The sequence below is a fragment of the Convolutriloba macropyga genome, chromosome 1, assembly GCF_964194025.1.
Source record: "Convolutriloba macropyga chromosome 1, txConMacr16.3, whole genome shotgun sequence".
Taxonomy (NCBI): Eukaryota; Metazoa; Xenacoelomorpha; order Acoela; family Convolutidae; genus Convolutriloba; species Convolutriloba macropyga.
In genome coordinates this window covers 38,821,682-38,837,022 of record NC_134468.1, presented here as the reverse complement: position 1 = coordinate 38,837,022, position 15,341 = coordinate 38,821,682, and the positions used below count along the sequence as shown (strand labels likewise).

The following is a 15,341-nucleotide window of genomic DNA, read 5'->3' as shown; positions in this document are numbered from 1 at the left end:
TTTTATTTTGTTTTCATCTTCCTCGATTTCACCATGTTTTATATTAGGGTTAGTAAGAAAGTTTATAAGTTCATCTGACAACTCATATATATTATCCTTAACTATAAATGAATTTTCTTGGTAAATTAGTTTAACACCATTCATTTCAAATTCACCAATATCTAAATTTCCGAACTTTAACTTTAATTGGGGATTAGATTGAACTGACATCAAATTAATAATTTGAGCCGTGTCTTTATCTACTAACATTCCTGGTTTATCTCGAGCTTCCTCTACAGCTTTGCCATTGGACTTCATTAAAGCTTCATTAAACTGGGAACCAACTTGCTCGATCTGCGAAGCAGTTTCACCAATCTGCGAAGCAGTTTCACTGATCATCTTAGTTTGTTTATCTAACTCTTGATTTTGCCAATCTATTGCTCTTAATGTTTGTTCACTTAATGTTAGATTCTGTTCATTGTTTGCATTTAGTGTTTTAGTTAAAGGATCAAAAAGCTCTTCTATTTCACCATAATATTCTTGTTGTTTTAATTTATCGTCTAATCTATTCTTTCTGTTTTGTTTTTCTAAATAATTTAATTCTATAAGTGTTTCTAGTTTAGTCATTTTTGATATATTGAAAAATTATAATCATAAAACTAAAATGGATAATAAAAATAGTTTCTCTCTTAACCTAAAAAGATGTTTAGCTTGTAAAAGACATTGTAATACTATAGATGAGTTTATTGATCTGCGAAGCAGGTTCCCTGATCATATTAAGGAACCAAATCATGATGATTTAATAATTTCAACTTATTCTAAATATGTAAAACAGGAAAACTTAAATCCGTGGAAGATAATAAAATTTCTAGAAAATAATAAAAAGATAATAGCTGAAGCTACAATTAAGGAAGACATTATGGGAATATATATGGCTCAGATGATGATTTATAATATACTTACTACCAACCCTATGGATGTAATGAAAGAATTAAATTCATAATTATTTTTTATTTATACAACTCATTATATAATACAATAGCAGCTTCAATTAACTTTCTATCATCATTAATAGTTAGATCTTGAATATTATTAATCAGTAGATCTTTGTCTTTGTCTAGCTCTAGATTTAGTTTTATCGGTGAACCCGATTGGTTTACCACAAGCGGAGCTTGTTCGTGGATCATTTTTATTAAATCTCTTTTGAATAGATATAGATTCTCATCAAGAGGATAGCTAGTAATATTATTCACATAAAATCTTTTATCATCAAAGTTATTTAGACTTCTTTTACTAGTTTTTATTGTGGTCATTTTATCTCCTACTTTTTGTATTCTACATTCATCTGCAATTCTTTCTTTATCATCCATTAAGGCATTATAATAGTCTTCATGTTTACCATTGTTCTCTTTCTTTATTCCTTTCTCTTTTGCACAGAAGTGTTTAAAGCTATAGGTCTTTGGTTTTAATACTATGAATTCTTCTATCTCTTTACTTCCTAATTCATGTTTAAATTTGCCTGGTACTTTATTATTGGTTTTGATTGGAACTTCGAGATTGCTTAAGTCCATATATATTCATATCAATACTACCTTCAGTAAAACTTAATACAAAACTATCAGTATCCATATAGTGTAGCATTAGATCTTTAAGTGATGGTTGTAATACATTGTAAAAGAATTCATACATGTGGAGTTTACTAAGTTCTAATACAGTTGAGCCTAAATATATCGGTTTATCATATTGTATTTCCTTTTTATAGAATTCTATTAGAGTATAATTATCATATCTAATTACATCTTTACATGTTGGTTTACTAACAGCTTTAAGTATTTCATAATCATCAGTTGGAATCTTAGCTTCTAAATACTTTAATGGATTCTCACAACTTTTACCAAACAAGGAATTATTCATTACCTTAAATATATCTTTCTCAGGTTCAGTTTTAGCTTCTGCTCTCATTTTAGTATTAAGCTCAATATAGTCTCTAATAATATAATCTTGTTTAAATTTAATTATTCTATGGACTTTAGTAACCTTTATACCCATCTTAACAACAAATTTTAACATTCGATAGTGTATTGGATATTCATATTTATTATTCTGATCTAATACTAGTTTCTCACTTTTTGATGAAGTTGAAGGTCTTTGTTTGCATCCTAGTTCATTGTTCTCTACTTCTCTTTTATGGGGTAATGATTGGAATTTTGCTGTTTTATCTTTACATTCATTGGTGTATTCTAAATCACAGATAAGCCAATAACCATAATTACTATCATCATCAGTGTTTAATACTTCGTCTATGGTTATGTCACTAAAGCTGAAATCTTTATATGGTAGCTTTTGCATTAGTGCGTAACCATATAAGTTATTAGCATCGATGTACCACAACTTTCTGTTTTCATTTTTGTTTATTTTTCTATTACCAAAAACAACGCATATACCACCTCTCATTGCTCCAATGAAGTCTTTTAGCATTTGTTCATCTTGTATTGTATCTAATTCAACTTCACTTAGTTTTAGAAAACAGTCGAAGCTGTAACCTGGTAGACTAATATAATGTAGAGGATTGAGTTTATATGTATTTATGTTTAACTTAACAAATAGATTGAAGCAGTGCTGTAATATAAATATATCATTTTCCATGTACTCTAATGTTATTTCTTTACCCGTTTTATTACTATTAGAATTATTAAAGCTATCAACATCTGCTTGAGTTGGTAACTTAGTTGTCAGCGATGATCTAAAGTCTTGTATTGATAGATTACCTAATTTATTATTATTGCTATTCTCATCTTTAAAGTATTCATAAGGGTATAATGTTTTACTTTTAACACCATAAATATTTGCCATCTTTTCAAGAGACATTGTCATGAAACTATAACTATCTATAAACTTTAAAACACCAATTCTAAACATTCTGGCTTTACCATTAGTACTAGGTAATATATCAACTCTTCTCTTACTATTATTCTGATTAAATAGCTCATTAAATAATAGATTGAAGTCGTAGCCTTTACCATTATGAAATATTACTGGAATGAAGTTTTGTTGTCTATAGTTTAAGTTGCAAATATTACAAGCTGGGCCTCTATATCTACCAGTTTGGTGGCAGTGATCTCTAACTTTATTAATACAAGGTTTATTACAAATATGACAAATTTTAGTGGTATTATGATACTGTTTATCTTCTTCTGTAAATACCATTGTTTTATTAGATTTAATACTATGAGTTGATTCTATCTCTAATAAATCTTTAACAAAATCTTTAATACAGCTAGAGCCAAAATATGAAACATAGTTAGTATCTAAATTATAGCCAGTAGCTATAGGTACATGCTCAGATATTTTATATGTGTTATCCCCAATCTTTTGATCTGTTCCTTTCATGTAACATTCAATATCGGCAAAGATAACATTCTTTACTTCTTGTTGTTTATGTTGATTCTTGAATTTGATTTGTTTTAATTTAGGGCATACAATCTTTGGCTTGATTTGTACACAGCATTCATGAGTTTCATATTTATGTTGAGAACTAAACCAATAGGTGCAATTATCACAAAACCAAAACTTTGCGTGTTTAGCATTAGGTCTTTCTAATAACACCTCTATATTTTTAATTAGCGCACAATGGGTCTTCGACCATGTTGGGGGACCAAGGCCGGAGGCCCTTCCACCATGTTCACCCCAAGTTAGTATTCGAACATTCTTACGATCTTTAACAAAATCTATGCATTTCTCTAATAGCTCTACTTTGGCTGAGCCTGGGATTGGTCTGTAAAACCAAATATTAATATTATACTTTTTTTGAATTTTTGTTAAATAATTATGTGCATGTTCATTATCTTCCCAGTCTTCGACTAGGTTATCAATATACTTATTTTCTCTAGTAGCATTTCTGGCCACAGGATGCAATGCAGCTGTAATACATAATCGTAGACAGTTAAATTTATTGTTCCTAATATTTAAAATCGCATTTGTTTTATCTTTTAGGTCTAATGGTAGTTCTATATAAGATCCTAATGATGGTTTAGTCCTTTCTATACTTATTTGCATGTCTGTTATTCCAATAAATTCATAATCATATCCACGGCCTTCATATTTTTCTTTAACATGATCAAGCCATTGGTTTAGATCTAATCGATGATCTTTAGTCATATATTCATCTGTTCTAAAGTTTATATTAACAGTCTTTTCTTCTTCTGAGTCTCTCTTTTTATATAAACAGTTAGCAGTAACTTTATATTTATATGATTTAAATGGTTTGAACTCGTCTAATATGTAATCTACTGGTTCATTAATATCCTTGATTAAACTATTATTAGATTTAGTAATATATAACTGTCTTTGATTAAAGCTAGATTTAATATTATAATTTTCGTGTAAGCCAACGTTTTCTCTCCAATGTTTATTCATATGAGTTTGCAAACCGATCTGATTTTTAAACTTATTGCCGCAAACCCAACATCCGTGAAGCGGTTTCTCTGATGGACCTTCGGTCATGCTCTGCCATCTGGGAACCAGCTTCTCTGATGGAACTTCAGATTCGGGTTCGGTTTCAGTCTTAGTATCAGTTTTAGTTCCAGTTTCAGTTCCAGGTCTAACATAGAGTAATCCATCGTCAGAATCAGTGAATTTGTCAAACAACTTCGTTGAACTGCTTCGCAGATCAGAAGCAAACATTTTCTCTAATAGTTCCTTATGTTTAGGATCATAAGATTGATGTTTATATAACTCTTTCTTCGTTTCAAATTCTAGATCACAGATATCACAGAAGTTTATACTCGGGACACTAGTTTTAGTCGAGTGGGACATGGTGTATTTTATTGGGGAAAATTTTATAATTTTTCGGCAATATAAAAATGAAATGCAGTAACTGCAAAAATAAACCTTGGAAAAAATGTTGTGAAAATTGTAAAGAATTAGAATATAGTTGTTATATATGTAATAGTTTAGTTAAAGTAAAAAATTATATTGGGCATTTAGAGGAACATTATAAAAATCCTGATTTATATATAACTTGTAAGATGTGCAAAGCTTATAAACATATTTCTTTCTTTAGATTTAGAAATGCAAAATGTAAGTTGTGTATTTACCTTCATAGATATAGATTCGGTCATACTAGAAATCAATTTAGAGAACACATTTATAAATATAATATCTGCGATGCGGTTATTGATTAAGATTTGAACTATGTTCTAGGGTAATGTTGAAAAGCATTTTGAGTCGAATATTCGAATGAAGTGTAAATACTATTTTTATACAGTTTGTAAAATTTAGATATTTAAGAGGGAAAAGCGTGATTGGTAAATTCACTGATAAAGATTAATTCGCTGATAAAGATTTGAATTGGATTTGTACTCTAAATTAAACAGTATTAAAAAAAGCACTTTGAGACGAGTATTCGCACGAAGTGTGAATACGAGTCGAAAAGTGCTTGAAAATACCATTTTTTTCTAATATGAAAAAAATTGGTCCGATTAGGGCAAAAAAACAAGTGGGGTATTTTTAGGGGTGAAATAGGGGGGTGCTGTGCACGGGGCCCCTTTTCCCCACTACTAGTGTTTCTTTCTGATGATGTTTAGAAGGTCATAGTTTTTAAAAGCCGCGAAGCGATAGCTGGGGCTATTATTGGCCTTCTCTTGGTTTTTAATAGCCGCCCTCATCTTCTCAGTCGGCTATTATAGCGCTCCTATTTTTACGACTCGAAGAGGAGTATTGGAGAAGTCCTTTTTTTTAATCAATTTTATTGGAGTGATTTTGGAAGCGGGAAATGAAACGCGTGAAAAAATTTGGAGTGATTTTGGCGCTGAACAAAAGTGAAGAGCGGAGCGAAAAGAGAGTGGTTTTTGTTCATACCGCTGTTTTTGAGAGAGCGAGAAATTGATGTGTGAAAAAATTTTCTCTAAGCGAGCGAAATTTTTTTGTTCACGTGCGGCATTTTAAAGCAGTTTTTTTCATTTATTTTGGTTAAGAGGTTTGGTTATGATTTTGTTTTATTTATTGGCTGGTTTCGTTAGTGGTTTGAAGGTTTCTGGAAATTCATATGAATTTTATGATAATTCGGAGGTTTTTAATGTATTTTGCTGATTTTCGGGCTAATTTTTGCGTTTTTTTGACGATTATTTTGTTTTACTGGCTCAAATGGGTATTGAAGAAACCCCTTCTACTTGAGCAATTTTATGATAACAATTGGTTACAGTTTTGTGGGTAAGAATCATTTTTTTTGTTGAGAAATATGACAAAAAAATTGCGAAAATTGGAACTATTTTTCTTAATTTTTTGCAGTTTTTCGTTTTTTTTTCTGTTTTTAGCTAAGTTTCTTTGCCTATTATGACTTGCCTATTGTTTTGCGAGCATCTGGATACCCTATTGGCCGAAAGGAATTTTTTTGGATTTAAATGTTTTTGAAATATTAAAAAATTTAGTAACTTTTTCCAGTTTTTCAGTGAAAGTTGTTTTTAAGAGCTACTTTTTTTTTTATAATTTTAGCCTAAGGTATTTTTCAAAATTCACATAAGTGAAATTTTTGTAAGTACTAGTTGTTTTGATGAAGTTATTTTGGCAGAGATAGTTTTTTCGGGATGTCAATTTATAACAAAATTTGATCCGATTTTTTATCATATTTTAACAGATTTGATTTTATTGTTACATGATTTTACTTTTTTTGTTTCATGTCTTTGTTTCAAGATAATCAAAAATTAGTGAAGGCACGTTTTGTTTGATGAGTAGTTGGATGGCGTTTAAATGGATTTTCACTTCGAGTCGTTTCCGGAATTCTTCCGGCTATGTTTTTTTTTACTTCGTCGAACTTTTTTTCGCTTTACCATTTTGCCGGGTATGTTTTACAATCCAGGAATTGGGTTGTATCGGTGCTGTCTTTTTTGTAAGATGTTTTCACACATTTTTCCATGACTTTGAGCTTCCAAAACGGGATAAACAGGCAAAGCTCGGCGGGCCTTAATTGCAATAGAGGACCTCATCTAGCTTTAGTAGACTTTATATGCTTAATGTGCTGAATTCAAAATTTTATCAACATTTTAAATAGTTTTTGCTAATTGTTTCAAGCCTTTTCAAAAGTTTGTTCTTTTCTAAGTTTTTATAGTACCGGGTTCACCAAAACGTTTAAAACTTAAAACTATGGTTATGAATACATGTTAGCAATACAGAATCTAAGATTTTTAGCATCTTTTTGTAATTTTGAATTAATTTTCTGTTTTTTGTCTGCCCTCTCTTTGGCTGGTATATAGCCCAAAATTTTATTAAACCCCGAAGATATTCGTATTTTGTATTTTTGTCAAGAAATAACCGGTTTTGATGAAATTAGTGTCTTTGAACGTAACTATTAATTTATTTCCAATTTAAATGTAATTTTTGTTTGCTTTATTAACTGCTTTAGCGGCGAAAGCTGCCACTTAATCAGTAGCCAATCTTGCTACTGGGCGCTCGATTGATTTGAAACAAAGCTGAAAGGGCTCCGAGGACAATAAAACTCATGATTGTTTGAGATTTTGTTTAAAAAAACTTGCTTTAAAAATGCACTGTGGTTTTTGCATCTGTTTGTTGCTTGTGTCCGGAAAGATATGTGTGAAATACCAGTGTGGTTTGATTGATTATCGGATCTCGTTACCTGAACAACCAGAGTATCTACAATTCATATTCTGCTTTTATAATTCTCAATTAACGTTAAAAATATTTTTGGCTTGTGTTATCGAGTTTTTCTGTTCGGAAAACTCGAAAACCTCTCAATTGACTAACAGAAAAATTCGATAACACAAGCCAAACATTGTTTTAACGTTGAGAATTATGAAAGCAGAGTTTGAATTGTAGATACTCTGGTTGTTCAGGTAACGAGAACCGATAATCAATCAGACCACATTGCCATTTCACAGATATCTATTCGGACAGAAGCAAGAAACAGACGCAAAAACCACAGTGAATTTTTAAAGCAAAATTTTTTAACAAAATGTCTAACATTGAGTGTTGTTGAGTGGTTTTTTCGAGTTTTCCATTCAATTCTCTGGATTGTAATTCAGGACTTTTCCTGCTTTGTTTTTTTCTTCGTTCAAGATTTTTTAACGACCATATGACGTCACAATCACTTAAATTTACGTTTTGTTTATTCGTTCATGCAGTTTAAACTGTATTGCGTGAGTGACGTCTTTTTTCATTCTTAGTGTAGAGTTTTTTCGTTAGCATTGTAAAGTTTTTGGTCACAAGTGACTTACCTCACTCAAAATTGACTTCCTCACTCTGAAATTGAAGGAATTTATGCCAAGTCTCTGTGTGTCAGTCCAATTGAAGATGGTTAAAGAGCAGCTAATAGAAGCAGCAATACGTTGTTCAATTTCTCGTATTACATCTCAGCATTCAATGAAACAAAGAAATGTCTTTTGGTGTTTTTTACTATCTTTGTGATACTGTAGATCTACAAAGCTAGTGCGGCTATTTTTGGCAATCTGCCAGCTATGTTTAGAATTTTCGCAGATGAAGATTTAATCAATTCGCATTCACGGCTTCGACGGGTAGAAGATTTGCAAATTTTCGACTTTTTGAATTTTTATTACGGGAAAATGTAATGGCCTGAATGGATTGAGTTTTATTGTGTGTTCAGCATGAACGATTTACTTAATTAAGTTGAGGAAAGGGAAAACTTTTCTTGACTCTTCTGATTTCTATTAAAGGTTCTGCAAATTTCCTCGATGATTCACTTAAAATGGAGGAATTAATAAGGCCTTGCACAACAGTTGAACTCTTTATATATGCTAAGCTGTATGCTGAGCGTAGCTATGTTGCGGTGTTCGTGTTTTTATTTTACAATTCAAAGAATGAAAGAATTGTATTTGTGTTCTGTCTTTTTCTTGTCAATTAAAAGTTAAATTGGAGTGGTAATTTAAGATGAGCGAAAATCGAGTAGTTGTAAGCCGTGACAAGTGCTTTTTAAAGTGACGTGACAGAATGAGGTTCAAACAGATTTTCGGGTTTTGAGGGCAATTTGAGTTCCGTTTTTCGTTTCAGTTTCTGTGCGAATATTTTTAAAAGGCAATACTAATGTTCTATTAATGCATTGTTGCACTTGTTTAAACCCATCAAAAGGCAACTAATTGTTTTCAAAAACTGACGATATTTGCCTTCAATAAATAAGTCATTTTTTGTTTTGCCTGTTTTTCTCGATCTGTCTGTTGTTTTGGAAATTAGTGTCATCAATTATAAGTTCCAGTTCGAGTTGCTCTTTTGGTGCATATTTAAATTAATTAACTGATTTTAGTTGAAATTAACGGTTTGAACAAGGTTGACACTAAATGTTTTCGAAAAAATATTAGCGATTTTTTTTGATATTTCTATCTCTTGTAATTCTTTTTTGTTTATTAATAGCCGCACAGCGATAGCTGGGGCTATTATTGGCCTTCTCTTGGTTTTTTTTTATTTCGTCGTCATGATTTTTGTTACGACCATATGACGTCACAGCCACTTTTTGTTCATTCGTTCATGCAATTTTAACTGAATTGCATGTGTGACGTCATTTTTCGCTCTTAGTGGAGCGAGATTTTTTGTTCATGCGCGTGATTAAATTTTTGGTCACACTTGACTTACCTCACTCACAAAAATGACTTCCTCACTTTGAAATTGACTTTTATTTAATTTAATTCAAAGAGATAAGGTCAAATGGGTGTGTTTCACTCTAAATGAAGGTTATTTGAGATCAGCTAATAGAGGCAGCAATAATTTATACAAGATTTTTAATCAAAATATAACAGATCAGCCTTCAGAGAAAAGACGAATTTTTTGGGTCTGTCCTTTTACTGTTTTTTGACTGCCGATCTACGAATCTATTGCGGCTATTTTCTGGCAATCTGCCAGCTATGTTTTTCATTCAATTAATAATAGCCGCCGTCGGCCTCTCTGCGGCTATCTTTTAGGCGCTCTTTTTTAAAATTCGCTTTACCTTTTGATCGTTTTTCGTTTTACATAAGTCACGATTTTCCCGCTTGACTTCTGACTTACTTCAATCACCATTTCAACTGAATAGAAATTAATTTAAATTCTTTCAATTAAGCAATGTAGGGAGTACGTTCAAAGTCAAAACAGCGAAATCAAAAGAATTTGGATAAAAAGTCATACTGCATTAGTATTATCAAAGGTCGTTAAAGCGATTGCTAGCTGGCATTAGTATTATGCTTAATAGCGTTCAGTTTAACAGCTGAATTAAGTTTAATTTTAGAATCTAACCGAATTTGCAGAATTTGCACACCCAATGAAAAAATCGAAAAAGATGGGAAAAATTCTCTTATTATACTATATATTTTTTTCTGTTTCAATCCCAATGTGCGTCAAGCGGGTCAATGCCGCTAATTTCCGGCTTTGTGTCGACTATGTTTCTCATTATGGACAGCTCTAAGTGGCTCTCTTATGATTCCCCTTTTGATCAATTTAATTTCTTTTTATATCAAAGAGTTTGTGCTACTTTGACACCTTGTTTTCAAAAAGTATTAGTTTTTTTGGATTTTCCCTTTTTGTGTAGTTTTTTTTCTGTTGTCAATTAATCTCATTATTGATGTGTTTCATTGGATTTTTAAAGACATCTGTTTTTTGAATTCAAAGCTATAGGTTTTGACAATTTTGACACTTGTTTTCGGAGCGTTTTGTAATAGTTTTTGTCCTATCGGCTAGTCTCATTAATGAAAGGGGCTCACTTGCTCTCCTTTTAGGCATAATTGTATCTATTTAACTGTTGGCGTTTATTGCCAATAATTCAATTGGCTTTGACATCATTTGCTTTGAACAAGTTTTGAACTTTGATTGTTGCCTGAATGTTGCTTTTTGCTGCGTGATGCCCCAACTGTTTTGATTAGAGTTGATATATTATTAACAGCCGCGTCATCAATTCTAGGCGGCTATTATAGCGCTCCTAAATAAATTTTTTTACTTCGTCTAACAGATTTTTGTTTCGTCTTACCGTGACTTGGAATTGACTTTTTCAATGACTTACCTCACTCAAAAAATGACTTCTGAGCTCACTTATGAAACTTTAAATTTTATGAACATTTACTTATTAAAGGTCAATTGTGTGCATCTAAGTAGTGCCAAACATATGCCCTAATTCTTGAATATTAAAGTCTTGAGTTTTTGATTTCGAATATTAATTTTGGGGGATCTTTTCCGTTTGTCCCCCCCCCCCCCAAATATTGCACGTGCATGACTGGTGGTCGATCTGTCTATTTTATTTCTATAGTTGTTTCAATTCATGTAACGCCACAATCGTCTATCGCGGCTATTTTCCGGCAATCTGCCGGCTATGTTTTCTATTGACTTTTGTAATTTATAATTCTGTTGACTTAAGAATTCGAGTTTTAGTTGCGTGTTTGATTGAATTTGATGCCACCATTTCTCAATGAGATCCGTAAAAATCTTTTAGACAAATACTTTTTCCTTTTATTTTGTCTGCAGTGGTTTTCTATCACTACTACTACATATTTTTGACCACTACATTTTGTGTGAAAATTTTTTATGTGGTTGACGTTGTTCTGAATAATGACTTTGTTAAAACTATTTTTCTAAAAGAAGTGAAATAAGTTTGCTTTTTTTCACTTTTTTAGTGTTAGGTTAATTTTCATGGACGTCTTAGTATTTGTTTTTTGGAGGCTATTCTTTTAAGGAAGCTGATATTTTTGCCTTCAGATGGGTCAATTCTGTTCATCAGGACTGGGCTTGTTATGCTTTTTTGATTAGTCGTCTGATGCTCTTTTCGTTTTACATTTGTTTACACTGCAAAGCTGAAAAATTGAAATTTTCTGATTGACCTACTCCTCTCAATTTTGCGCGAGCGACGGCATTTCTCACTCTCTCTAGCAAAAGCTCACTTACCTCACTCATTAAAACGACTTTTGCACTGAATTACTTTAATAAATTAGTTTAAGGTCAAAGGAACTCTTATCTGTAATAAATATCCCGAATAAAACGGCTTCTGCGGAGGGAATTTTAGGATGCCTTATTAATTTATCGCTGAATTTTTTTAAAATAGCTTTTTAGTTGGCGTCGATAACTTTTTTCGACTTATATCGGCCTCTGTTTCTATCTGTATTATACGGCGGGCAAGTCAATTTCGCAGCTATTTCGGCAGTCATCAAGTTTCTGAAATTTTATTCAAATTTTGTCTACAAAGCTCCGATGTTCCTTCAACGAATTTGGGCCGGGGTGTTAAGACGTATATAAAGACTTAGTGCGTTAAGTTATGAAAGTTCTTTTGCGTATACTGCTAACTGCTATTAGTATAAAGCTGATAACCCTCCATTGAAGAGGCCCAGGTCACCATATTTAATGAATCTTTTGAAACTCCGGGCTACATTAAAAGCTTTCCGACACTTCGAAAAATGTAAGTTTCCTTCAATCTGCAGGCTATGTTTCAAAGTTTTCTCAAAAGATGTAAATCTTCAATTTCAAAATATTTTAAATTACACTTTAAATACAAAACTATTTACAAGGAAGCTGCAAACTATTGAAATTTTAGACAAGTCATTGACTAATGGAGTAGGGGCCCAACATTTACCCCATTTCTACATTTTCCCGCATAATCATTTACGCTCAGTCGTCTTCAAATATCTTAAAACCAAGGTTGTTGATAATTTTTCTCGTAGCGCAAAAAAGTGGGAGTCATCGTTATAGTGTTGGAGATATCAGCTGAAAGGTCGGAATTTATCCACTTTTCGTTAACGTAAATTTCTTACCGTAAATTTTACACCAAATACTCTTGTATTGTCTTCAAATAAGCAGTTAGCAATTTTGTCCGTAAAAAAATAGTGTCTGTAAAAAAATAATGTTTTTCAATTACCGCCGTCAGCCTCTCAACGCCTATTATTTAGGGGCTCTCCTTTTTTTCAATTCGCTTTACCTTTTAATCACGTTTTTCGTTCTACATAAGTCACGACTTTCACGTTTGATTTCTGACTTACCTCACTCACTGTTTCAACTGAATGGATTTTAAATTCTTCCACGTATTGAATTACGCAATGTAGTGAATACTTTCAAAGTCAAAAGTGCAAAATCAAAAGATCAAAAGAAACAAGATAAACATATAAAGACCGGACATTAAGTCATAGTGCATTAATTTATCAAAGTTGATTAAAGCGATTGCTAGCTGGTTATAGTATTATGCTAGCTGGCGTTAGTAATAGCGTTCAGTTTAGAAGCTGAATTAAGTGTAATCTAAGAATCTTACCAAATATGCAAAATTTGCGCACCAAATAAAAAACGGGAATATGCGTATCTCTTTCTGTATTAGTTTTTTTAGCTGTTCTTTTTTTGCGTTCGTAAAGATGAATTTTTAAATTGAATTTTGTTAGAGGAATTGCTATTGGGAATGGTTACGACGTCTCTGTTAGTCCTGCTTTTTAAAGTGGCAATCTCTCTCTAACAGTACAACAATTACACGTTGATAATCCAGCAACCTATCAGCTATATTCTCGAATTTCTAAATTTTGAAAGCGTCGCAGTAAAAAAATTATAGATGGATTATTTTGTTCAATTTTGGCAGTTTCATTTTACTTGAGTTTGCTATGAATTTAATGTTGTAGATGGAGTGTGTCCTGAGATGACTAATGTGTCGGTCAATTCACTATCATCGCAGAGAGGCGCAGGAAAGTGGGTCAGTTCCAGACTGCAGTTCCAGAACGTAATTGTGGACCACTTGCTGGCCCAATCAGATCAGTTGTGGAAAGAGAAGCCATATCTACTTGAAGAGCTTCTTTGGCAACTGAGGAACACTGGAAATCTCTCTAAACTGGTCAAAGTCCTCACAAATCCAGAGTTAGTTGAGTTCTGCTTTCTCTTTTAGATGAGTTGTCTTTCAGAGATTTGATCATTGAATAAGCGGAACGTAAACTCTTCTAAAATCCGTATTTATTGTTCCGACCCCACGTAGTAGGTGCAACCATATGCTCAACTTTTTCTGTTCAGTGAATTTTGGCCGATCGATATATTTGAAGTAGAGATATGAGTGATATCGTTATAGAATTGTGTAGTTGTAGAATTGTAAATCAAAAAGAATTATTCAAAATTCGTTTTTTTTTCGAGGAGTTATCCAGTTTTGAAGCTTTCGTGAACATTCGCCATTTTACTGTAACTTTTTCAATTAGCGTAATTTTTGACCAATTTTAGATATTTTTGCAGAAGTATGTTAATATTGGCGACCTTATCATTTTTTTTGTAGCCGTTTGACCCAATATCGATTTTTTATTAGTCTCATTATGGTTTTTTACTACCAAAAGAGTTTGGTTTATATTGACAAACAATCTTTTTAAGAGCTTCACATTTGAACATGAATGAGATGTCACATTAATGTCAGCTCCCTGATGAAACAAGTAAATCTTTATGTGGTTTTAGTTTTCATTAAAAATATTTGACTTAGATTTGAGAGTTTAAAAAACAGTGGTCTTCTGATATTAGTCCGTATTCGTTTTTTGCTGTCTTCGTAATAGCTGCAAAGCGATAGCTCAGGCTATTGACGTCCTTTTGGGTTTTTAATAACCGCGTCAGCAATTCCAGGCGGCTGTTATTGCGGTCCCATTTTTTAAACTTCGTCTAACAGATTTTTGTTTTGTCTTACCCTGACTTCTTGGAATTGACTTTTTCAATGACTTCAGTGACTTCTACTGCTTTGCAGCTAAAATTTGTGTTCTGACTTCTTCTGCTTTGCTAAAATTTGTCATTTCTGCTTTTAGCTCAATTGCTTGACGTACAAAAATGACTTCTGACATCACCTAATGAACTTTAATTTTCATGAGCATTTACTAGTTAAAGATCAAAAGTGTGCATCCAAGTAGTGCCAAATGTGTATGCCCTAATTCTTGAGTATTAGAGTCTGGTCAATCTGTTTATCTTATTTCTTTAGTTGTTTCAACTCATGGAAGGCCACAAGCGTCTGTTTTGGCTATTTTCCAGCAATCTGCCGGCTATGTTTTGTTTCTTTGTCAAGATTTGATTACGCCCATATGAAGCACTATCTGCTTTTTGTTCATTTGTTCTTGCAGTTTTAACTTAAGTGCGTACGTGACGTCATTTCTCACTCTTAGTGGAGAGAGTTTTTGTTCATTCGCGTGATTAAGTTTTTGGTCACACCTCACTCTGAAAATGACTACCTTACTGAAATTAACTTTTCTTTACTTTAATTAAAAGAGATAAGGTCAAGTGTGTGCAGTTCACTCTAATTGAAGTGTATTTGAAGACTTCAATAAGTTAAACAGATTCTTAATCAAAACATAGCATCTCAGCGTTTAATAAAACGAAGTTTCTGTTTGGGTATGTTTCTTTAATTAGCTTTTTAAGACTGCAGATCTACGAAGCTATTGCAGCTATTTGCTGGCAAT

The 15,341-nt window shown here is 32.3% G+C and overlaps 1 protein-coding gene across 1 annotated transcript in view; it reads left to right on the top strand.

Annotated features, from left to right (window-relative positions):
• LOC142338648 (uncharacterized) overlaps positions 1 to 15,341 on the top strand; it is an 83,613-nt gene that overhangs the window by 29,716 nt on the left and 38,556 nt on the right. Inside the window, exon 7 of the mRNA XM_075388496.1 lies at positions 13,551 to 13,782. Coding sequence (XP_075244611.1) covers positions 13,551 to 13,782 — 232 coding nt within the window. The remainder of the gene's footprint in view (positions 1 to 13,550; positions 13,783 to 15,341) is intronic.